This window comes from Castor canadensis, chromosome 13 (assembly GCF_047511655.1).
Source record: "Castor canadensis chromosome 13, mCasCan1.hap1v2, whole genome shotgun sequence".
Classification (NCBI taxonomy): Eukaryota; Metazoa; Chordata; class Mammalia; order Rodentia; family Castoridae; genus Castor; species Castor canadensis.
The window spans coordinates 6,409,077-6,434,613 of NC_133398.1; the positions used below are offsets into that span (position 1 = coordinate 6,409,077).

Here is a 25,537-nt window from a genome sequence, read left to right on the forward strand (position 1 = left end):
TGGGGCTTTTGCCCCAAGTCTCTGCCGGACCTTCCTCTGGTGGAAGTGGTAGCAGTGGCAGGTCCTGACTCAGAGGGTGGGCAGGACATGGGTGACCTGCGATTGCATCTCGGTGGTCTGCACTTTCCCCAGGCTGCACAGGCCTGCCGACAGAGAGCTTCTAGCAGGCGTCACTACTGTAAGTGGGAGCGGTGGGGGGCAGCTAGCTAATTTAATGAAGGAAATGACACAGGGAATCGTGAGAGGGAGGTGAAGGAGAAAGCACCCAGAAGTGAGCAGCCCCTCAGATCAAACACATGCTTCTGGGGGAGAATCTTTATTGTACATGTCTGCGTACAGTGAGCGTTCACCCATCCACCGCCCAGCTGACCCCACACCCATTCCCTGTGTACATAAATGTCCCACATGATCATCAGTGTTAAAAATACTCACAGCCCCTTCTGACCCCCCAATCTAACCAGGGAAGCAGGTTATGGAGAGACCCCAAGCCTCCCCAGGTGAGACTTACTTCTTGGTTATACAGTCTGACTTTTTTAGAGGTCAAGTGACTATGCAAAGGCAATTTATGATCTGCAGAAGCTACTTGAGGAGTCAAGAGCCCTCTTGTGTGGACAGCATTTGGGGCTCCCTTAGAAATAATGCTAAGAGAGTGGGCCCTCTTCTTTCCCTGTTTGATTTGGTTGTTCATTACACACCTTCAAACCTGACCTCAAAATCAGTTTAACTGGAGGTATAGCTCAACTGGTACAGCATCTGCCTAGCAAGCCCAAAGCCCTGAGTTCAAACCTCAGTACCACCAAACAAAACCCCCAAAACCCAGTGTCCTGTCTTGAGGTGACTTAGCAAATCTGCTTCACTTTGTCCTTTACTGATGTCATCCAGAATCCTTCCTTCCCAAATGGCCTGTCTACAGACTTCCTGCCATCAGAACCCATTAGGTCTTGAGGAAACATCACTACACCCTCTCCCCCGCCATCTCTCCCTCATTGTGCTTTCTTCACACAGCATCTCAGGGGCTGTGCTTGTCGCCACATCCAGGCAGTGAGCATCTGAAAGCCCACCTCTATTCCAAGCATAAACCAGGCAGAGGGCATATGTGCATTGCCAGGCAATAGCAGAGGCTCTGGGGAATTTGGAGACTGGTCAGCTAGCCTACTAATAATCACATTCCAGGAGGTGACAAGGATTAGCATGGACTCAGACGGATGATGTCTTTTAAAAACTCTGGGCCAGAATGCCCTAGGTAATACTGTAGTAAAGAGATCTTTTAGAACATTTGGTATGTTCTAAATAAATACCTTTTGGATAAACCAAGAGGTATCAAGTCAAAGGCTAACGGAAGGCACTAACTTACTGAATCCTTAAAGGGGGTGGCAGGGCAAAGCAGTAGACGATGGCTGGCCTCCTGGATGTAGTGTTTCGTGACGTGTTGCAAGGCAGGGAAGACCAGAGAGAGCACGGGTGAGGGGGCGTGGAAATAGGGCTGGAGGAGGGGCTAAGATCTGAAATTCAGCAGCTTGGCAGCAGGAAGCATAAATTCCCTGTGGCCTTCCTGGGTGTATGGAGCCAGTCCAGCAGCTGCATCACACTGCCTAGTGCTCTAAGAGACATCCTTGAAGAAAGTGCCTCAGGATGGAAGAAGATGGCCAGAATGCCGTGTGCAATTAAGGGTGTCCTCAATCGCAGACTGCCTCTTGTAGTGGACTCTGGCAGGGATTAAATAAGATAGGTGTTTCAGTGTGAGGAAAGACCGTCGCATGTGGTCCAAAGCAGTAATATGTAGCATTAGTGCACTCTCTTGATGAAATTCTCCTTAGCTTAAAGATTTATCCTGCAAACAGCTGCTTGGAGAAAATGCTGCAATGCACCAAAGCCTTCAGCCGGCATTCCCAGTGTAAGCCTATGTGCAATCAATAGGAGCAGGCAGAAGGAGGTGGAGGGGAAGGAGAGGGAAGGAGGAGGGAAGAGGGGAGGCAGAACGGAGATCCCAATGAGATCATAATGCAGGAGTTCAAGTCTCCCACCGCCTCACGTGAAGTGGACTTGGGAGGCTGTGCACTGCCTTGGCTGGCTGGACATGGGGTGGGGGCAGGGGGTACTTTGGAATTTTACTCTGAAGTAGTTTCTTGAAAGAAAACTGAACCGACTCAGGCCATGATCTGAGAAAGCCTCTTTGATACTGGAGCAAGCTGCTCCTTATAGAAAGAAGTGCCAACTCACCAGAGCCATAGTGAACATTATAATCGGCCTGCTACTAAAATTTTAAAGTGCCAAGAGACCAAGACATAGGCTGATTGAGTCCTTGCACACTGTTAAGAACCAGGATAAGATATATGATGGTTCCTGTTGTACAAGAAATAATTTTCTAGCAAAATACACACTCTGTGAAACTTCATAGCCAGCAGTACTTCCAGTCCACATCAGATTCTCAAAGGAAACATGGACATTTTGCGTAGGCAGACACAGGGAGTAGGAGTACAAAGAAAAGTTAAAAATATCACCAAGGACTCTGTGATATGAGCCCCATCTTTTCTGCCCGGTTCCTGAAATACTGCAAGCGCTTCATTGTTCAAACACTGTTACAATGAGCCCAGTGGACTGTGAGAATCAGGCTGCATGGAGGTGGCTTGTTAACTGGTGCAACTACTTGACTTTGGGCCCCACCCAATCAGTCATCTTTACTCAAGGGTAGAACTAAACACTGGGTTACAGCTATTAAGTGATGGAGAAAAAAAGAAGACAACTGACAGAACAGGACAGACAGCGCAAGGGTTTTTTTTAAAGTCTGGAACCTATGTTTGTTACATTTCCCAGTCTTGGACTAGGGTTTTGATTTTTCTTACCCACCAGTCGAACTTCAAACTTTCCAACAGTCACAGACCAGGACATGGGCAGGAAAATGCTTGTTAGGAAGGCTGAGGCCCACCTCTACTGCTGTGACTGCCTGATCTCACATCCTGCTCCAGAAAAGTGAGACCATCAAACTACAGCCACTCAGCCAACACAGCAGTGAGTCTAGAGGTATGGTTGGGATGTGAAGAACGCCCAACGCTTGCAGGCTAATGTGCTAGTCTGATGGTCGAGGCTCTAGCCTCTTCCTGGTTCAAGTGCTGGTACTCACACATTCATTCCTCCATTCATTGGCTTCCTTGCCTTAAAAACCCAGCGTGTGAAATGAGGACGCCTCCATGGAGACCCTTCCTAGAGGGGAGGCCTCATCACACCTTCTTTTTCTTGCCAGAGTCTAGCACCTTGTCAACAACATCTGCTGACAGGGAAATAGCAAATGTGTCCCTCTGGGAGACATGCCAGGGGAGGTTTGGTGGTCAAAGTGTGAGCACATTTCTGTAGCACTAGTAATGTTTATGTGCAGAAAACAAAGTGTTAAAATATTCCTATCTTCTTTCCGACAATTCTCTTCCCGTCATATAAGCCCCAAGTTAACTTTAAAATAAAAACAAGAAAAAAAAAGTCCTTTAAGTGAATCCTTAGGGCCTACCTATCCTTCTCCTGAGATGAGAAGATAGACACATGCTTCCCTAAAACACCTGTGGTGAGGGGGTTGGTGGGGTTGGTGGGGTTGGTAGGGCTGGGTAGCACGGAAAGGATAGCTGTTTCCTCACTGGCCACTAGGATGTGGAAATAGCACAGGCTGGGTTGGGGTAGGATGGAGGACAACTGTTTTCTGAGTAGAGATTTCTCAGGTTCCCAAACCTAAGAAAGTGAATGTGCCCACAGGTCCCAGGATTTCTGACTGACCCTTCTGAGCCAGGAACTGTTGACTATTACTCCCAGAAGACCCCTGTCCCTTGCAGGTATGACTCACCAGCAAGCCCAGGCAGAGTGAGGCTTGAGTTTCTGGAAGCAACCTTCCCTAACCAGCATTAAGAAGCTTTCCTTACAGGGCCATGTGCTGGTCACTTATTAAGCTCTCCATCACAATGGACCTTTGGAGCTCATCCCATTACTCAAAGGATGTGTCTCCCAGCTGTAAACTCTTCACTGTGGTCAGCTACCAGCATTTCTTCCCAGGCTCTGAAGTGTGGACAGGACTTGCTGAGTTCCTGTGAGACCTCACTATTCCAAATCCCCAAGAGCAAACTGCTATCTAACTGCACTGATTTTCTTCACATACAGACCCTTGGAATATGGGGACCAATTCTGCTTAATATTTCTAATTAGAAATCCTGCCTGGCTTATAGGAAAAGCTTTTCAATGTTAACGTTTGCCTATACGTAAGTATTTAAATAAAGCTTAAACACTACCTTTTCTGCCCTCAGCTATTCCCTAAGGAAAATTCCTCCCAAGTTCTGATCATAAATAATAGACACAAACAAAAAGAGGAGAGGAAAGAAGGCTGGGCCACTCTGGGCCAGCAGAGAAGGCAAACAGCCAGGAAAAGTACCTAGGAGAACACTTTTTGAGACTGAAGATGCACATCTTTCCCTCCATCAGGCAGAAGAGAATACACTTGAGTCAAGACGCCTGTATCCCACAGCACAGCTGTGTTCTAGGGCCACGAATCTGACAGTGACACATGTCCCTCACAGGACAGAGTCTTTCTGCACACCACACCCCTGGTCAGCTCCTGGTCACAGTCAGGACCTGGGACAAATATCTGGGGTGATGCTCAGGGTCAGGAACCAGGGCGGTGCTGTGTACTGCACGGGCTTTCACAAATCATTTCATTCATCTTTGCCCCCAAAGATGCAATCACACTCTTTTTCCCTTCTTTGACCATTTCCCAAAGCAATGCCGTATGCCACTGGCTGCAGCAGATGGCCCCCCACCAGGCACCGCTCTGCACTGTAGCACTCAGCTGCCACCACACACACCTAAGCTCCCAAGTAAAAAGGCAGATTGAAGACAAGCGCTCCCTTCCTCCTCCTCTCCACGCTCTCTCCAGAAAGACAGTCCTGGCTCCTCTAACCAGCCGCAGACCCAGTTTCCCTAAAAGAGCACAAAAATGGGTGTCCTCACACTTTGCTCCTGGCCACGAGCTCTGGCACTGTCACCATGGGAGGTGCCCAGAGTTCACTGTCGTGACCTGCATTTTGTTCCTGGCCACGAGCTCTGTGCTGTCACCGTGGGAGGTGCCCAGGGTTCATTGTCCGGACCTGCTCTTGCTCACCAATAGGACTAAGAATAAGGTAGATGTTTCCTCCAACAGTGAGCCCTCCATGCTGGCTCTGTCATGCTGTGCCTTCCCAGTCACCCTGGGGCTCCACATTGCCGTTAGTCACCTTCTTGACTTTCTTCACATTCTCCATCACTCCTGACGTCGTCACTCTGAAAACGGGAAGAAACAAAAACCATTAGGGAAATCTCATGTCTTCTAACAAAGCACTGAGTAGTGAGTCTGAATGGGCAGGTCTGATGGAGTCCTGCCCTCTCCTTACTAGCCGCGGAGCACTGGCCAAGTAAGTCACTTGCCCTTTCTGAGCTTAAGATAATAAATAACTCACACTTTCCAGAATGGTCATGAGGAAAACCATTATTTCCCGAGAGCCTACTCAATAATCACAGGTTGTCTGCACAACAGCAAGGCTGGACAAGCCGTCACTATAGCCAGCATTACCCATATATCATGGCATGGCATGGTTGCACACACGTGCATTAGGTTATGAGACTAACATCTGCATCACAATTAATGTTCAGAAGAGAAGCTCACTCGCTGAGCAGACGTTTCGCATCAGCCACAATGGGTCATTTTTGGTGATGGGGCAGCACTCTAGGCTTGGAGACAGATTCCTTGGCCATCATAGACAGTAACCAGCTGCCTTCTGCACACTTGGGCCGAACTTCTGCAGGCTGGGAGCACAACCATCAGTCTGCATGCGGCCTTTGCCTTCTCCCTGTGAGGGCCAGGAATGGGCCTATTTGTCCACTAGTGCCAGGCACTGAGGAGGCCCATGGAAGCTAGGCAGTGAAGGCAAGAATCAAAATCAGAACGCTGGCCTTAAAAGGTCTGAGGAATCAGGTGGGGCAGCCCTCCGTGGGAGGGCTGAGGTCTCTGGGGTGAGAGTCAAGGCCACCCAGCCCTGCTGCCCATGTGTGCCCTGGGTGCTCCGCCTCTCTCTCACTGACTGGCTGTAGGTGCTGCAACTGCTTCGCATTCCCTAGCTGCTCCAGGAAACCATGGGCTTTCCCCCCATGCTGTTGCCTGGCACAGCTCTTTTTGGAAACTTTTCTGCCCTCCTCCCACACCTCCCCCTGGCTGGCCGGCTCCTCTTCATCTTTCAGTTCAGGATTCCAAGCTTCCCTCCCCCAAGCAGAGCCTAAGCTGCTGCTCTGGAACCTTCTCCACTGGGCTGTGGCCTCCCTCACAGCAGCAGGCACTGAGGGTCAGTTTTGGGAGCAGCAAGGGAACTTGCATTTCAAAAGCACTTTACAAGCCGGGCACCGTGGCTCCAACTGTAATCCTAGCTACTTGGGAGGCAGAGATGAAGAGGATCAAGGTTTGAAGCCAGCTCTGAGCAAAAGTTCATAAGCCCCTATCATGAAAATATCCAACACAAAAAAAGGGCTGGCGAAGTGCCATAGTGGCAAAGTGCTTGCCTAGCAAGCATGAGGCCTGAGTTCAGACCCCAGCACCATCAAAAAAAACTTTATAGGTGAATGGACAGCAATGGAAGAGACTCAGAAGCCAGGACAGCGGCCCTAAAGGAGCAGGGCATGGGCAGAAAGAACGGAGTGTCCATGTTTGCTGTTTGCCATCAAAAGAGAGCTGAACAAACACAGTTCTTTCTACCACGCCAGGCTGCAATCAAATGTGGCTTGGGCTGAAGCAGCCCATGGACGCATCTGTTCTAAAGCTAAACATATTTTCTGGACCTAAAATTTGGAGAGGCCTGCTTGGGTAAGAGGTAATTCTGCTGATCTCTGATTCTTCAGTTTCACCTATGGAATGAACACAGGAAGTAGTAAAGGTTAAAAGAACCTAGAAGACAGCATTCTGGAATGGGAACCACAGGAAGACAACTTTCCAGTCCCTATGCATTTCTTCCTCTGCACTTCTCCAGCTGACAGAAACAAACAATATCATGAAGGATATGCATATCAAAAGAAGAAATTCAAATGGCCAAAAACACATGAAAAAATGCTCACCATCTCTAGCAATAAAGGAAATGCAAATTAAAACCACACTAAGATTCCACCTCACCCCTGTTAGAATAGCCATCATCAGCAACACCACCAACAACAGGTGTTGGCGAGGATGCGGGGAAAAAGGAACCCTCTTACACTGTTGGTGGGAATGTAGACTAGTACAACCACTCTGGAAAAAAATTTGGAGGCTACTTAAAAAGCTGGACATCGATCTACCATTTGATCCAGCAATACCACTCTTGGGGATATACCCAAAAGACTGTGACACAGTTTACTCCAGAGGGACCTACACACCCATGTTTATTGCAGCACTATTCACAATAGCCAAGTTATGCAAACAGCCAAGATGCCCCACTACCACTACTGACAAATGGATTAAGAAAATGTGGTATCTATACACAATGGAATTTTATGCAGCCATGAAGAAGAACGAAATGTTATCATTCGCTGGTAAATGGATGGAATTGAAGAACATCATTCTGAGTGAGATTAGCCTGGCCCAAAAGACCAAAAATCGTATGTTCTCCCTCATATGCGGACATTGATCAAGGGCAAACACAAGGGAATTGGACTTTGAGCACATGATAAAGCAAGAGCACACAAGGAAGGTATGAAGATAGGTAAGACACCTAAAAAATTAGCTAGCATTTGTTGCCCTCAACGCAGAGAAACTAAAGCAGATACTTGAAAGCAACTGAGGCCAACAGGAGAAGGGGACCAGGAACTAGAGAAAAGGTTAGTTCAAAAAGAATTAACTTAGAAGGTAACACACATGCACAGGAAATCAATGCGAGTCAACTCCATGTATAGCTATCCTTATCTCAACTAGGAAAAGCCCTTGGTCCTTCCTATTATTGCTTATTATCTCTCTTCAACAAAATTAGAGATAAGGGCAAAATAGTTTCTGCTGGGTATCGAGGGGGTGGGGGGGGGAGAGGGAGAGGGTGGAAGAAGGGGGGAGAAATGACCCAAACATTGTATGCACATATGAATAAAAAAAAAAATTAAAAAAAAAAGATATGCATAGCAAAGGAGGTACTCCCAAGTCTAGAAATTAAAATTCCATCCAGTACTTTTTAATTTGCTGAATATTTTACAAGTCTGTTAGCAAAACTGAGAGACCCAAGGAGAGATGTAAAAGAAACAGAAGGGAAAAGGAAAGTTCGTGTTACCTCTGATTGTACCCCTCCTTCCTAGGCCTAGACAGTGTGTCTGTAAGCCTGAGAGGGGGGATGGGGGGGACAAGGAGGGTGATGGCTGTAGGACTGTACAGGCAGTCCTGGAAAGGCCAGAGAAAGGTTGGAAACAGCTCCTCTGGAGGCTCTCCACTGTCAGGGGAGCATGGCTTAATCCTGGGATCCAACTGACAAGACTCAATTGCCTGAGAGAGCTGCCCTCCCACAGCTCAGCTGCAAACAAGAAGGGAGAACACATGAAGAGAAGCTATGGGAGGCAATGGAGTGGCACAGGATGTGATTTTTAGGAAGGCTGTGGACTGTGGATTTGTTTGTGGGGGGTCGGCGTAGAGAACAGAAGCTGGGAAGGCACAGGAACAATCACTTCCCGTAAAGAGAGGCTCTGCTCTGTGGGAGGAGCAGACCTGGTAGCCTTTTAAAGGAAACACCCACCAATGTGCTGACACTTTTTGAGAGCTAATGACCTTATAGATTATTGAGGCCAGGGTTCTGCTTGCCTCTGGCTTGGGTTATTTCTGGAGAATTTAAGAGGTGCCATCCAGGAACAGCACTTCCAAGCAGAAGGAGATGACAGCCCAGGCACTGTGTCGTCCCTGAGAAGCCATAATGAACCCACACACTCACTGTAGGTGAGCACAGCTGAAGGTGCGTGGCAGAAGCTCCATGTGCAGTGGGTTCTGCTCTGTCTTATCCTATAAGTACACAGAACTTTCTCAGCAGTTTTTTTTTTATTTCTGGTGCCAGAGATGCACACAGGCCTTGTGCATGCTGGGTAAGGACTCTATCCCAGCCCAACAGCAGCTTCTCAGCTAAAAAGAACATCCGATGCAGTTTCCTCACTGAGTTAAAGGCACTTTACCTCGATTGGCTCCTGAACTGTGTTTCATATTATAAGCCAGCTGAGCTGGTGCTCCCTAGCAAAACCACTGTCCTAAATGTAAGTCCTTGGTTGGGCTCTGTGGCTATGACACATGAGGCCCTTCTGTCACTGCAGAGCCTTCACCATTCTGACAGTCTGGCTCTGTGAAGTCCCAGAAAACACTTAGCATGATGGCACACTCTTCCTTTGTCACAGGAGTATAAAAGTTGAGGCCACCAAGGCATCAGGCTGTGACTCCAGCATTCCAACCTTCCCTACATCTTGCCAGAATACAGAACATAACTCTCAAATTCCCATGAGTCTAGTGATTGGTGCACCTACTCTCCTTTTTCCTCCAGATTTTTTTTTTTTTGGAGGGGGGCAGGCAGTACTAGGGTTTGAACTCAGGGACTTGTGCTTACTAGTCAGGGGCTCTACACTTGAGTCATACCCCTAGCCTTTCCCTTCCGATTTTAACACACATAGACTGGCTTGCTAAACTCTTTACCGCTACTGTCAAATACTGTCAGAGAGAAATAAACACCAAACCAAAACTCTGACCAATTTTGCCTTGAAATAAATGCAGCCTCTCTTCAAGACACAACAGCTGAGGGAAAGGACATGGGAAGCAGGAGCTCAATCCATGACATCTTGCAGTTAAATCCAGCGGAGGGTGCTATAACCCAGCCACTCAGCATCTAACTGCCGACTCCAGAGACCCTACCAAGCTCTGGTAATTTTTGGTTAGTTACTGGGCCACTGATCACTAGTTGACTCCCCTCTGCACCTCTTTAAACAACAAGCACTTGCTCTGATTCTGCTACTTTTGGAGAAGGCACAGCGGATGGTTCTGCTTGCCCTACTGTCTGTAAAAAGGCATCTTTCTTTGCACAGTGAGGTGCTGTTAGAGCCCACCATCCGCAAGACCCACCTTCTAGTCATTGTTTCAGTGAAGCAGACAGCATGGCCTGACCTGCCTAATGGCCAGGCAGAACCCAGAGTGGACGAAACCTCAGCCTCTGAACTGAAAAGGCAAAAGGCAGCTACACCAGAGTAGTAAGCATGAGAGATCTCGGCCTGCAGGTGATCGCCACATACGGCAACTGACCCAGTTCATCAGACTGAGCCAACAAGCAAAGATGCTGATAATGAGTCTTTTCTGGAAAACGATTCCCTTTCTCAGAAAATAAGACCCCAGAGTCCTTCCCCTGTGACTCAGAAAAGTGTGAATCAGGGCTCGGATGCAGGACAAAGTCACTGAGGAAGCTGTGAACAGCCACTCAGTCATCTGATACAGAGGACATTTGAGGAGCAGTATCAGGCTTGCAGAGGACTTCGAAGATGACATTTTCAGGCAGAAACTGAAAATAAAGAGCCTGTGCCCTGCTGCCAGTCGCTCTGAACTGGCTTAGGGTAGTCCAGAGCTCTGGCCACTGTGCTATTGGGAGCTGGCTCCAGTGACACTTATCAGAGTGGCAAGTTCTATATTCCCTGACAAAACTGAGCAATGGCTGGCAGAAACCACACCTCATACTGGCTAAAAGCACCTGGGCTCCAACTTCCATGTCCTGCTAAAAGCAGAGGAGCTGCCTCTGGAATGGCAGTGTTGAGAGCAGCAGGTCCACCTTACCCCATGCTACGTTCAGTAAGGCAAAGGGGTCAGGGCAAAGGAAGAGAGGGCGAAAGGAGGTGTCTTACACAGATTCCATTTCCAAGTCATCGTCTTCCTGAGACAGTTGTAGGTAGGGGTTATCTGAAGCCGGACGGAATTTATACCCCGTCAGAACAAAGAACACCAGCGTGGCTGTCTCGTCCAGGAGCTGTGAATTTAAAAACCACCCCAAAATAAAGGGATTAGCAATACTGTTGTGCAGAAAGCAGTGGAACTAAGCAGACTGACATCTCCCCACCCAGCACTGCCCCTGCCCCATTAATTTACCGCCACTATTGGCATTTCCACCATTAGTTGAGGCCCGAGCCAGGAGCATCCTACACTGAGGGGCCTTCCTTTACATGGTCTCCACGGGGCTCCATTTTTGTTGTTAGTTTTTTTTCTTTAAATAAAGTGTCTTGCTATGTAGTCCAGGCTGGCCCTGAACTTTTGATCCCCTTGCCTCAGCCTTCTGGGTGCTAGGATTACAAGCATACACCACCACACCTGGCTATACTGGTACCTTTGAGAGCCTGTTTTATGCCCACACTATCTTATAGGGCCTAAAGCACCAAAAATTCCTCGAAAACAAAGGTCTCTTAACTATCTGGAGGCTGACTCTGACAGTTAATCACTTCTGGAATTTTGCAAACACACTATGATTAAAATAATAGTAATATTAGGAGGGGAAAGCTGGATTCTAAGCTATCGTAAGCCCTATAACTGAAGGAAAAGACCACATCTCACCTATGCTTTAATTACACAGGGCAAATCTTACTCTCTCTGCCCAAGGCTTTTCTCTTCTAAGTCTTTTAAAATTTAAAACAAAAATCAATACTGCAATTATTTCCAGACTTCTCATGTAATCTGGCAGTTTTCCTGGACAAAGAGACAATCCTAATTGTAGGCTGGAAGAGATGGAAGGTCTTAGTGATCATTCCCAGATAATTAAAAGCAATCTTGAGATTCTACCCTCAGACACAAACTCTCAGCCCTATCCCCAAGGACGGCATACCTGGTACAGCCACTTCCACTGAAATGGTACAGCAAACTTAAGGAGAAACGCAATGATCCTGGTGAAGTATATATAACATACAATCTGTAAGATAAGACAGGGAAAGAAACGAGAAAAAAAAAAACAACAGAGAAATCTCGGTACAGCTCTCTTCCAATAATTTCCTTTTACAAATTAACTACCAAACAGAAAACAGAATTATCCAAAGAAAATTATTTGACATGGTGCTAATTACTAAATGCTGCAGAAAGGATGGGCCCTTGCCAATCACACTTGAGAGGGTTTTTGCCACTATCTTTAGGTGACCAGACATTGATCATAACCACCCCCACTGGAGGGCAAGGCCCACCTCACTTATCTACACACAAACCTTCTGATGTCAGTCTCCAAAGGCAACTTTTTATTCCCGGACTTGGAGGATTAGTTACCAGCAGGAATAGCAAAATAAAGGCCCACAGGGAAAACACTGACTCTGGACTCTTCACCAGCAGCTGCTGTGAACATCTGAGATCCACACTCCTAGGACATATTGGTACCACGTACTCTAGGAGGGAGGAGACTCTCACTTCTCCTGACTATGACGGGAACTGTGCCCTGGACCAGACTCAGGATAGCCAGGTTTGTAGGCAGGCAGTTTGGGTTCTAGACATGAAGGCGCAGTACCCCAACCTGGCTGTTGAGGACCACTCTCCTCACTGTCACTGCTTGTATTAAGAAAGGCTCTGTGGTGACACTTGTTCTGGTGGATGACACAAAACACAATACACACACAACGCGCACGTGCACACACACACATATGGGGAGGAGGGGGATGCGGGAAGATCTGAATAGATCACCTGTTCTTGCTTTTCTACTGAAGTCTCTGATGTTTGCTCAGGCAGAACTGTCCAAAGTGACAGCAGAGCCACAGCCCCAGAGGGAGGATCTGGAAACTTCCTTTTAGGAGTCAAGGAAGCAAACTCTAGAAGATGCACACCCACATTACAATCCCACCAATTCACAGCAAGCTGTCTTGGGTACTATGCTTTTGCTTTTGGGAGTCCTCATGTCCATCACTGTCCTGATTTTTGCTTTTACAAAGCCTTCCTGAGGAAGGTGAGGGAGAAAGGGAAGGCCGCTGAGTGGAGAGGATGGGAGGTGTGTATGCTACATATACTCAGAGTGGGTGAACTTGTTCAAGGTACACTGCATGCATGTATGGGATTACCACAATGAAATTTCCCATATTATTAATGTATGATGAATTAAAAATAAAATTAAGGGCTGGGATGTAGCTCGGTGGTATAGCACTTGCCTAGCATGTGTGAGGCCCTGGGTTCGAACCCAGCCCCAAAAGAAGAAAAGACAAAAAAAATTAAATTAAATTAAAACATTTAAAAAAGATAGAGATATTTATTTAAAAAATAAACCAGTGGAGTTGCTTCAGGAAATGAACCTGAACAGATACACACACACAAACCTACATCAGGTTCTGTACAGGGAAGCACCTTGTTAATGGGCAATACTCAAGGGCAGTACTAGCAACGAAGCTAGAGAAGAGTAGGAACCCCCACAATTTTAGTGGGGGAAAGGCCACATGAGAGCATTTAGACATTCCCATTTCCCTAAATGAATAAAAATGGCACGTGGAAGGAGCAGCTGGGTCTGGCCAGCGCCTAGGAAAGCCACAGGGAATGAGCAGGGCATGGAGGTCACTGCCTTGGGGAAGGGGGAAGATGAGTCTCTCCAGAGCCAGTGCTCAGCCTCCACCACCAGCGGTTTTGTTTTCACATCAGGCAAATATAACTCTTCTAAGCAATTAAAGCCCAGCCTAAAACTAAACTTAAACAAAGAAGCCCAGATATTTCATTTCCATTCTGAGACACAATCTGAGGTCATAAAGCAAGGCCCACATATGCCCAGGCATGTGCTTTTGCCATGTTTCTGTTCATTTGCTCTGACCCGGGAATTAATAGTATTTACAGATTCAGAATTCTTTTTTACTCACCAAGACGTAGTAATGTCTGAAAAGTTTCAACTTTGCTAGGTTAATAGCAGCTAGAGAAGAAAGAACAAAACCAGAAGCTCATTAATGTCTTTTCTCATTCATTCATTTAGGTCTCCGTATGTGGCCCCAGGCCAGTCTCAAACTTCCAGGGCTCAATGAACCTCCCCAGCCCCAGCCACAAGTAGTTGGACTATTGCACCCAAACATTTTAAAAATACTGTCCTATTCAGGGCCCCCTCAGCCCAGAGGCAAGCCCACACTGGGAAGGAAAGCAGGGCAGTCTCCCCACACCAGGAAGAAATGGAGCAGGCAAGCGTGTGCCAGGGCATGCTCCTCAGGACACCCCTGACTCTGGGAGACAGCTATGAGACACCACGGTGGGAGCACCCCCCACCACAGACATCAGACGCCACGCTGTCAGGGCCAGTGCCAACCACTCCAGCTCTGTCACTGCATTGGGCTGGGAGGGGCAGCTTCCCTCCACTAGGGCTAGCACCAGGCAGGCCCAGAGCACCATCTGGGGGTCTCCCACCAGCCAAGGGGGCAAATTCAATTAACCCTCAGAAGCATTTGTCAATTGCACTTCAGTGTTCACTAAGTGCCTCATGTTAAGCCCTTTAAGTAGACCCTCTCTAACTATGGCCTACCTTCATATGTGTGCAAGGTCAGCCAAGCTAGGACATCCAACTTCCTGACACTGCCTATGGCTATGAAATATTGATGACCACAGAGAGTAGCCTGGCTCCCTCCCCGATTAGCAATCCTCTCATTCATCACAACCCTCCTGGCAGGAGGCAAATTAATTTTGCTTAATAGCATTCAATTACAGATTCAGTTTAAGAATGGGACTGTGGGTGGCAAAGGTTCAAATTTCCTCTTCCTCTCCCCTCTGGCTCATGATTAGTGGGGGACAATTCAGTTTAGGATTCCAGAAGAAATTCCAAGAATCCTAAATTATCTTCAAGGGGATTATCAATTAACAGCCCTGAAAAACCTCCTCTGAGAAACCAAAGGCTAGAGGCATGGCTCAAGCGGTAGAGCACCAGCCTGGCAAGTTCGAAGCCCTGAGCTCAAACCCCAGGGGATTAAAAAAAAAAAAAAAAAAAAGGGAGAAACTGAAGGCATCCACAGGAGAGGTTCAGGCAGGCCTTCCAGGAAATTCTGGCACTAAGTTGACCGAACAGAGCACACATATCCAGAGCAGCAATGGACCTTCACTTGTGCACGTGCACACACACACAGCACAGGAAGAAGGGCGATTAGTCCACAGATCATCAAATGCAGTATCTATGGGAGTTTTCTAAGAAGTAAATCTCTCTGGCTCTCATCCTTTTGTTCATTAGTTACTACAAAGTAACGAAGCCCCAGCTTGAGCCTGATCTGGGGTACAAGCAGTGCCCTGGGGTACAAATGACCATGGCCTCTGTCCTGCTGGAGCTTCACACTCACTGAATAAGCAGAGGACTGCACAGGGAGGCAGGCCGATGGGTGGGTGCTCCCACCTGGGGGCCAGGAAAGGCATCGGTGAGGACAGATACAAAGTCTGAGATAAAGGGGATAAGTCAGAGTGCCCAGGGACTCAGTGCCTCAAGCATCTCCTATTCACACTGCAGTTAACAGGACCAGCTGGGACCGCACTCTGCTGCGCAGTCAGCTGCTGGGCAGGAAGTGCAGCTTCCCACGCGGCCTGATACTTCTTGAATGTGAACACCAATTCTCTTCTTTGTGAATGACTGAGAAAAATGGTGCCAACAATTAGGCCATTTAAATGATTCAAATGCTTTAAAGGTCTCTGAATTTTCTTGCTGACATAGTCCTCATAAATGAAACTCCTGTGCACTTCACTGAGAACCATCAGGCCAGGCTGAGAAGTGTCAGGTTTCCATTCCTGAACTTCCAGGTGCCAGGGCAGGGCTGAACGAGGCTGATGGAGGCTCCCAACTGGGCCAGGGGAAGGTGAGACAGGGTTTCCCAAAAGGGATGAACCAGACATGGAGAGGACAACTGAAGAGAACACTCAGAAGCAGCAGGTATAAAGGGCTCAGCTGGGACAGCCTCATTTGCGCAAGAGGACAGGAATTAAGTTTGCGCAAGAGGACAGGAATTAAGTGTGACTGGACTCTGTGGAGGCTAGCAAGTAGGGCCAGGTGAAACATTAAGCAAGACACAGAGAACAATGTGCTGTCTCCGTGTTGCCTCTTAGGGTCCCAGTAGCTTAACAGAGAGAACCAAGGGTTGGAGCCCATGTGAGTCGAATATCTTGAACATGCGGTAGCCTCTCTAAAAGGTCCAGAGAGGCCCCTGTTGAGGTGCAGTAACCAGGTGTGGATGGCTCAGTGAACAACTGGCTCATCTGGCCTTGGTGTCTGGCTGGGGAAAAGGAAGGGCAATAAAAGAAGTCTTAAGGTATAATCTCATGGTCCCTTCTTTTCCATAGGGAAGGAAATGAAGGGGCAAGGAGACTGACAGAAAGAGGGGGGGAGAGGGTCCTGAGGTCTTAGTGGAGTAAGTATGGCCAAAGACAGCAGAAGGTGCCATGTCTGGTATATCCTGGAGATCAGGCACCATCACATCACAACCCGGGGCTGAGCAAAGACAGCCTCTGAGGAGTCAGGCTGTGAACAGCTCCATAAGTGAATCAATATGCCTCGAACTTTCATACCAATGAAACACCACCCTGGCACAGATGCCACGTCACCCAGGACACCCAGGACTGACAAACGGACCTTGGAACAAGAAGGGTTATTTTCAAAACCACCAGTCACATTTGCTTAGGGCTGCTGCTGGCAGAGCTCAGGCCCCCAAGAGCCCCACTGGGGTTCTAGTCACCACCAGGCAGTGCTGTGTGGTGCTGGACATCAAACCCAGGGCCTTGAGCATGCTAAGCAGGTGCCCTAACTAGCACTGTGAACTTTCTTAGCAGAACATAAACATGAGCAGAGTGGTCAAGAGCATAGGCCCTGTGCATCTGAAAGGCTGAGGTTCAAACTCTAACTCTGCTGCCTGCTGGCTGTATGATCTTAGTAAGTCAGCAAGCCTCTCTGAGCCTCAGTTTCTTCATCTGTTAAGGCAGGAATAATATTACCCATAGGGCTGTGGGGGAGTCAACCGGACAGTACATGGAAAGCAAACAGCTCACAGTAAGCACATGAATGTTGGATGTTCAGTATTAGAATCATGTTAGGTTATAGGAATTAGTGCAATGACAAAGGTGGCATGTACTGTTCCATATTGGCTGCCACAACTGGCAGGAACCCAGACTCTAGTAAATAAAACTGAGACAAATGGGGACCTGGGCCTGCCAGTGAGCACTGGGCACTCCTGGAACAGACTGCCATAAGCACGGTAAGTCAGGATGCTGATCAGGGGATGGACCTGCTCGCAGGGTGAAACCTCACCAGTATTATGCAAAGAGCAGACAACAGCAGGCCGCAGCCTAGAATCCCAAGCCTCCTATGCCTTCCTTCCCTGGAGTTCAAAAGGTTCACAGCTTCCTGCTCTGTGGGCCACAAGGGACCTGGGCTCCCATGGGGGCGACAGCTCCGGCCAGTCTTGTTATTTCTGATCCGTTGAGGAGAAGCAGCAAATATGGTAAAAGAATGAGCATGGAGAAAGGAGTCCTGTACTCGGTCCCCATATTGTCATAACATGGTGTGCCTGCCCAGTCTGCTGCTTTCCTCTCCTGGCATCCATCTCCTCATTTGGAGAATTTCTTTATGGCAAGAGCTCTTTATCAGTGAGCACACAGTCACCTAGAGAACTTAATTTAGGAACAGATGCCTAGGCGGCTCCCATTTTTATGGTATCTGGCTCAGTATAAAGATTTGAAACACCTGCCAGGAGGGGAAGGACCAGCACGGTCCCTTCTCCAGGAGCTCTACCAGGTTGCAGGCCTGTAGATTCCTCCTCCTACTACTCACTCAGGAAAATGGCCATGACTTGGAGTTTGCTGAGAATAGAGTGAGTGCCCATGGAGATAGTCAGAACACTCAACAGCTCAACTTTCTCTCTCTAGCCCAAGAGTAAAAAAGCCAGCACACACTATCCACAGAAGGATGACAGTCTAGACTAGACTTTCCTAGACTGTCATCTCTCCTTAAGTTGCAGGGTAACTAAGCAGGCCAGAAGGGATGCAGATCTCTCCTCCATGCCCCGCCTTCCCACAGCTGACTTCCCTGCATGGTCTTGGAACTGTGACAATGACAAAACAGTATCGCTTGTCACCATCTACTGAGCGATCACAAGGTGCCAGGCACTGAGTAGGCATTCCTTATGCTTCTTCTCACAATAACCTCCAAGAGGCAAGAGGCATGAGGCATTGTTACTGCTATCCTGCAGATGAAGGATTCAGGCCTGGTGAAGGTTAGTGATTTACCCACATCCCACAGCTTGTAAGTGGAGAAGTCAGTACTGAAACCCAAGTTCACACTCCTCTAAGGCCCAAGCTCTTATCACCCCCCATTTCACACTCAAAGAAAGGCAATTTGGAGTTCTGAATCCACTGGCAATTCAGGGCAATGCAGTCATGATTCAAAATGCCCTGCAATGCCCAGGAGCTGCCAGCACTCCATTCTTGGGAGTTAATACTGCATGATTTATAGGGCACACAGAAGCAAAGGCCCATGAGAGCCTCTTAAAGGGTGAAAAATTTCCCAAACAATCCTTCTCTGGGTGTAGAGAAAGCCTCCAGGCTTAAAAACATCCCACCCACTGTCCTCCTTTCCTCTGCTCTCTCCCTGCTGTGCTTCAGAGGGAACTGGGAGTCAAATACAAAAGCTGAGGAAGCAGGAGGGGGGCAAAGCCTAGCCAGCATTACAGCCAGTCTGACCCCCTCTGATCTCAGCAGGTCCAGATCTGCTTAAGCTCTGGCTAAAGCTTGCCCTCCATGAGGACAGAAGAGCACCCCCTGTGGTCACACACTGGCCTTAGAGCCTGCTGCACAGCCTTGAGTCACCAGGAAGACAAGGACCTAGGCCACAGAGAGACCTGGGACCACAGTAGCTCAGGCCACACTGGTCTGAAAGCGTTTTTGGGGTGGCCTCTGGCCTCCACTAAGGAAATCCCACTAACATTTCACAGCAAGTATGGGAAAGGCTGTGATAAGACAAGAACAGCTATGCAGAGGATGAAATTCCTTAATCTTCAAGCCATTGCAGGTCATGTGAAAAATGATTCAAAATACATTTCCAACATACATTTAAAGCAATGATCCAAGAGATGTCAAAAGCTACCAAACTGGGCTGTGTGCAGTGGCTCAAGCCCATGATCGCGGCTACTTAGGAGGTGAAGATTGGAAGGCTCGAGGTTGCAGACCAGCCCAAGCCAATAGTCTGTAAGACCACATCTCAACCAGTAAAAAGCTGGTTGTGGTGACACAAGCTGTCATTCCAGCTACCCCAGGAAGCACAAATAAGAGGACTGAGATTCAGTCTGGCCCAGACATAAAGTAAGACTCTATCTCAAAAACAACCAATGCAGAAAGGGTGGAGGACCTGAAACCCCTAGTACTACATCAAAAGAAGAAAAAATCAAATTGGCTGAGTGTGATGGTGCATGCCTATAATCCCAACTACTTGGGAGGCAGCATTTGGGCAAATCATGGCTCAAGGCCAGCTTCTGCAAAAAAGATAGCAAGATCGCATCTCAATCAATAAGCCTGGTGTGGTGATGTGCACCTGTGACCCCAGTTACAAGGGAGGAGGGAGGCCATAAGTAGGAGGATCACAGTCCGAGGCTGGCCCCAGGCAAAAAATTTGAGACTTTTTCTGAAAAATAACTAAAGCAAAAAAGGTTGAGGGGTGTGGCTCAAGTGGTAGAGCGTCTGCCTAGCAAGTGCAAAGCTGTGAGTTCAAACCCCAACACTGCCAAAAAAAGAAAAAAACAGAAGACAACTAACAACAACAAAAACAAGACAAGAAAAGGACTAAAGACCATCAGATAGTTGACTTGGTAAAGGACTTCTGTCATCAGCCCTCTTAACGTTTCTTGTTCTCCCTTTCTTTCGACTTTAGCCCCACACCAGCAGCACTGAAAAAGGAGGGGTTCAAGGGACCAGCCTCAGACTCTGCTCTTGCCAGGGCCTCGTCTCTGCCAGCCTACAGCGAGCAGCCATGATGCCATGAGCTTGGCAGTCTAATACACGGCCGAGTCTACAACTGAGCTGAGTGCTTGTCACTCCACATGTTCCCCCTCTTTCCCAGTCACAACCAGCAGGGTGCTAAGCCAGGAAGAAGTTCACACTTCCGGTTACTTCATCACACAGGCTGGTTAATGGCAGGCAAAACTCCCTCAGTAAGAATGTGACCTTCCTGGAACACTGCAGTCATCAGTAGAGATGGCCTGGCATCCCAGTCTCAAGAGCCATGGAGAGACAGTGGGGTGGCTCAAATGGTAAGAATGCCTGCCTTGCAAATATGAGGTCCTGAGTTCAAACCCCAGTGCTGCCGAAAAGATATTCAAGACCCAGGGAAATCAAATGCATTCAAGTTCTCCCAGCAGGAGAATCAAGCCCAGGCCGGTACAGGAGGATGCACTGCCAGACCTCCATGGCCACAGGGGCTGAGGATCTCCAGGTACGCAGGCTCTATCCTCAACAAAAACTGGGCAACGTGCCTGTGCCAAGGCTGCTTCTCAGTCTGGCACCACGAGAAGCCAATCTGCTTTTGGCTGTGGCTCATGTTAATTCAGGGTGGCATCACTGGGAATGGATTATTTCATAGTATTGGCGTTGGTCAGAGGTTGATGACTTTACAGGAATTTGAGGTGATGTGTTTGAGGAAATGTGATGAAAAAGGTTTTTGGTAATTAAAATAAATTAAAAATCACTGTATTAAACTGGCCTAATTAAATATTCTCTTTCTTCACAACAACAGTTTAGTTAGCAGTGCTTTAAACTTTTCTAGGGTCACAAACCCTTTCAGAATGTGTTGAAAACCCCATAGCTTGCAGCCACAATGCCATGAGCTCAGCAGGAAATGTGCAGGTTCCCAGCACAGTAATGGTAAAATATCAGAGCAACCCCAGCCAGGCAAAGCCATAATCCTAGCACTCAGAAGGTGACTTTTTTTTTTTTTAAAGACAGAGTCTCACTATGCATTTCAGTCTGGCCTTGAACTTGTGATCCTCCTCCCTCAGCCTCCCAAGTACTGGGATTACATGCATGTACCACCACATCTGGCTACATGTATGGTTTTTAAGATGCTCTCCCTTGAATATCTAAGGCAGCTGGGGGTGGATGGTAAAGTTTTCTGTAAATGATTTGATAGCAAACAGATAATCTGTGCTACAACTGCTCAACTCTGCCACTGAAGTGCAAAAGTAGCTTTAGATATATACACAATGGGCAATGTTCCCGCTGCATGAAACCATTTATAAAAACATGTGGCAATGACATTTGGCTCATGGGCCAAGTTTGCTAACCTCTGCTCTAGAATATCACTACAGAGGGATATTATGACATGGAATCTCTGCTTCTTCCTTTTCCCAAAAAAGATTATATTTTTACTTAGTAAAAAATTAAACCATAGCTTGGTGTTGGTGGCTCATGCCTGTAATCACAGCTTGGGAAGCTGAGATCAGGATGATCTCAGTTCAAGACCACAAATAACCAGAGCAAAATGGACTGGAGGCGTGGCTCAAGTGGCAGAGTACCTGCTTTGCAAGTACAAAGCTCTGAGTCTCCCCCCAAAAAAAAAACAAGTAAGTTAAACAACAATTATCATACAGTTCTCAAAGCAGATGGGTTTCCTGCTCCCATGGTATACACCACTGACCTTCCTCTACCATAAGCAGACAAGGGCAGATCTTTCAATGTAGGTACAGTTTTCTAGAGTGACCAATCACTTTGTGCTTGTGTGGGTTATATAGATGCAAACACAACAAGATGCTCACAGTCCACTGAAACAGTAACTGTCTGGGGAAGCCAAAAGATCCTAGAGCAACAACAAAAAACCAAACAATCTGTCTTGGTTTTTATTGTGTTGCCACAGACCATACTTCACAAAGCAAAGAGGTTTCTCTAGCTACTTGGGAGGACTGAGGGTTGAAGCCAGTCTGGGCAAAAAAAGTTATTGAGATTCCATTTCAACCAATAAAAGCTAGGGACATGGTGGCATGTGCCTGTCATTCCACATCACAGGAAGCATAAACAGGAGGAGGACAGTCCAGGTTGGCCTCAGCATAAACGCAAGAGCCTATGTGAAAAATATCTAAAGGAAAAGGGATTAGGGGTATGGCTCAAGTGGTAGAGCACCTGCCTGGCAAGCATGAGGCCCTGAGAAATAAACCAAATACCATACTGGGGTTTAAACTCAAGAGATTCAAGCTTATTAGAAAGGCACTCTACCACTTGAGCCACCCCACCAGCCAAAAAGAAGTTTCTTTAGCTCCCAGTTCTGGAGGTCCAGAGCCAGGTGCTGCCATCTGCTCAGTGTCTGTTGAGGGCTTCGGCTGGGTGGCATCACAAAGGAGGGAGCACACAAGAGAGGGGTGAGCAGTGTGTGGAAAAGGGATTCAAGGGGAGGGGGTGCCAGGCTGGCAGCTAACAACCTGCTCCGGCAAGATACACTCCCTTGTGAAAAGGATGAATTGCTCTCACAGACCGTGTCACTTCCCACTAGGCCCCTCCCCTAATGGTTCCATCTCCTTAGCTCACCACACAGGAGACCAAACTCTCAGCACATAGACCCTTGGGGGACAAGGCACATCTGAACCACTGCCCTGTCAAATTAAACATGGGCAAAAGACTTGAACTGACATTTTTCCAAAGAAGATATACAAATGACCAAGCACTTGACAGATGTTCACTGTGACTGATCATTTGGGAAAACAAGCCCCAAGCACAATGAAATAGCACCTCATGGCTGCATAAGGATGTCTGGGGTAAGAAACGAAACGGCGGGGGCATCGCTCAGAGGCAGAGTGTGCCAAGCACATGCAAGGCCTAGTTCAATGCTGGTGGTGCTGTGGAGAAATGAGTCTGCATGGAGTGCTGGTGGGATGTAAAACTGCATGGCAGCTCCTCAAAAAATTAAATCTACAATTACCATATGATCCAGCAATTCCATTTTTGGGTATATACTGCAAAGAATTAGGAGTAGGACTTGAACAGGTATTTGTACACGACGTTCAGAGCACAAGGTGTGATACTCCTTCACAATAACCAAAAGGTGAAAGCATCTGCAGACTCATGAGTGGATAAACAAATCCCACAATGGGATGTTCTTCATTCTAAAAACCAAGGCAATTCTGACATGCTGCGACATGGAGGAAACTTGAAGACATTATGCTAGGTGTTAAGCCAGATGCAAAAAGGCAAATGCTGCTATTCATGAATGAGTAGTAGCATTCATGGATAGAAAGTAGAGTGGGGCTGCCAGGGGCAGTGTACACTTTCAGTCTGAAGAGGTAAGAAGTTCTGGAGATGGGTGGTGGCGATGACTGCACAATGTGAATGTAGGTAATAACACAGACCCGGACATTTAAGTTATGTGTATTTTATCACAATATGTAAAAAAAGAAAAGGAAAGATACCAGAGCAGGAAGGCGCTGAGATGCATCCTAGTGGAAGTGGAGAACTGAGATGGGACAGCGAGGAACTCTACAAAGGCTGACGGTGCAACCCGTACTCCAGGGTTTCTCCCGGGAATCAGTCCTATGGAGCTCTCACATAATTAGGCTGTGCATGTCCATCCAAACCACTGCACAGGATGACTTAATTAATCTAAAGAAGGCTTCTTAAATCTGAGATCTTTGAATCCCATGAAGGACTTTACACAGACATGGAGAGGGCTATATAGCTTCCTAATTCTCAAATAGATCTATCACCCCAAAAAGGAGGAGAAGCCCAACAGCAGCCTTGCGAGAACAAGAACAAAAAGCGGAATTAAACAATAGGCACAAGTTGCAGCTGTGAGGCCCACAGTGATTTTCTCTTCTTTCTCCCCAGGAGGTTTCATCAGTCTGTTTATGTGAATAGACCCAAATCACAGCTGTTTGGTAGGAGGTGCCCTGAGCTGAAGGACATCTCAAATAACCAAAGTGTCTGGCCAAGTCAGTCTGAAATATGCCCAAAGGTAAACAGGACAAGAACCAAACAGGCTTTTGCTCATGTTCAGGGTCACCAAGCACCTTCTCTAATGCATTGTGTTCAAGCTTTCGGTCCTGGGACCACTTACACTTTTAAACATTATTAAGGGCCTCAAAGACCTTTGCTTCATGTAGGTTATACATATCAGTACTTACCACATTTGACAATGAAACAAGGATTACAAAAACATTTAATAAGTCATATAAAACTAAGAAAAATAAACCCATTATATGTTAACATAAATAATGTTTTGTTAAAGACCTCTTCTCTAAAAAAAATTAATGAAAAGAAGAATTATTTTCTATTTTTGTAAATCTCTGTCTGTTCTAATAAAACAAAGCTAGGTTTATGAATTTGCTTTTGCACTTAGCCTCTTGTGAGGGAGTGCTATGGTTAAAACAATACAGCCCCACACATGTATGTAGCCCTTTCCAGACAACTGAGAATATTCTTTTTTCTTTCTTTTGAGGCAGGATCTTGCTGTGTTGCCCAGGCTGGTCTTGAACCTTTGACCTTAAGTGAGCCTTCTGTCTCAACCTCTCTAATAGCTGGAACTACTGGCATGCACACAATTACTCTTCTTTGATTCTACATGAAAACAGGACAAATGGCAGGTAGCTTCTACAGACCAGTGAGCTGGGGAAGCTGAAAGTATATCAAGGTGTCTGGCACTGGTGGCTCACCTAGAATCCTAGCTACTCAGGAGGCAGAGAACAGGAGGATTGTGGGTTGAAGCCAGCCTGGGCATATACCCAACACAAAAAAGGGTTGGTGGAGTGGCTCAATTGGTAGAGCACCTGCCTGGCAAGACTTAGGCACTGAGTTCAAAACCCAGTACTACCAAAAAAAGAAAAAAAGATGCATCGAAGAACTTTTCACACGGCTGCATTAAAACTCCACTGGTCCATCCTCCACTCTGGGTGGACATTTTGCCAGTGCTTGATCGTGCAACATCTGTGTTGGGTCAGGTGGAAGATACTGTTTCAGTAAGCTATGCAGATCTCTCAAATACTGAAACACTTTTAATGAAAATATTACTTAAAACCACATTGTTGATATCACCTCTGTTCACAACAGAAGTTTCTTAAGCTGGGCGCCTCATACCTGTAATCCTGGCTACTCAGGAGGCAGAGATCAGGAAGATTGAGGTTTGAAGTCAGCCTGGGCAAACAGTTCTCGAGACCTTATCTCAAAAAAAAAAAAAAAAATCACAAAAAAGGGCTGGCAGAGTGGCTCAAGGGAGTTCAAATCCCAAAACCACAAAAAAGAAAAAAAAAAGTCTTTTAAGAATGGGAAATGTCAAGCTCCCAGTGGTAGATAAGAGTTGTCCTACATTCTAGTTTGTACTCAAAAGCACAACTTTTATCACTGGCAATAAACACTGTTCACTGTTTTCCTTGGAAAGACATGTTCATTCATTTTCAAGAAAATGTCTGCCAAAAGCCCAAGTCTGAGTGACCACAACAGCTATCATTCTTTCAGATGAAAATGGCCTTCCAGGAGAAAAGAAGCCAGCCTAGTGGGCAACTTAAACACTTGCACATTTCTGTCTGTAGAGTGCTTTGTGCATACTTCCCAGTCCACCGTGTGCAATATTAAAGACATTACTCAGGGTGGAGACTTAATAGTATCAAC

At 47.0% G+C, this 25,537-nt stretch overlaps 1 protein-coding gene across 2 annotated transcripts in view; it reads right to left on the bottom strand.

Moving 5' to 3' along the window:
• Positions 1-272: 272 nt before the first annotated feature.
• Gpr107 (G protein-coupled receptor 107) overlaps positions 273-25,537 on the bottom strand; it is a 69,566-nt gene continuing 44,301 nt past the window's right edge. Inside the window, exons 16-21 of one of the 2 annotated variants that reach the window (XM_020158946.2) lie at positions 18,644-18,669; positions 14,246-14,288; positions 13,816-13,865; positions 11,829-11,912; positions 10,861-10,982; positions 273-5,289 (exon numbers count right to left, since the gene is read on the bottom strand). In XM_020158946.2, coding sequence (XP_020014535.1) covers positions 5,193-5,289; positions 10,861-10,982; positions 11,829-11,912; positions 13,816-13,865; positions 14,246-14,288; positions 18,644-18,669 — 422 coding nt within the window. In that variant the 3' untranslated portion in view covers positions 273-5,192. The remainder of the gene's footprint in view (positions 5,290-10,860; positions 10,983-11,828; positions 11,913-13,815; positions 13,866-14,245; positions 14,289-18,643; positions 18,670-25,537) is intronic. The other variant, XM_020158945.2, reaches the window with a different exon arrangement.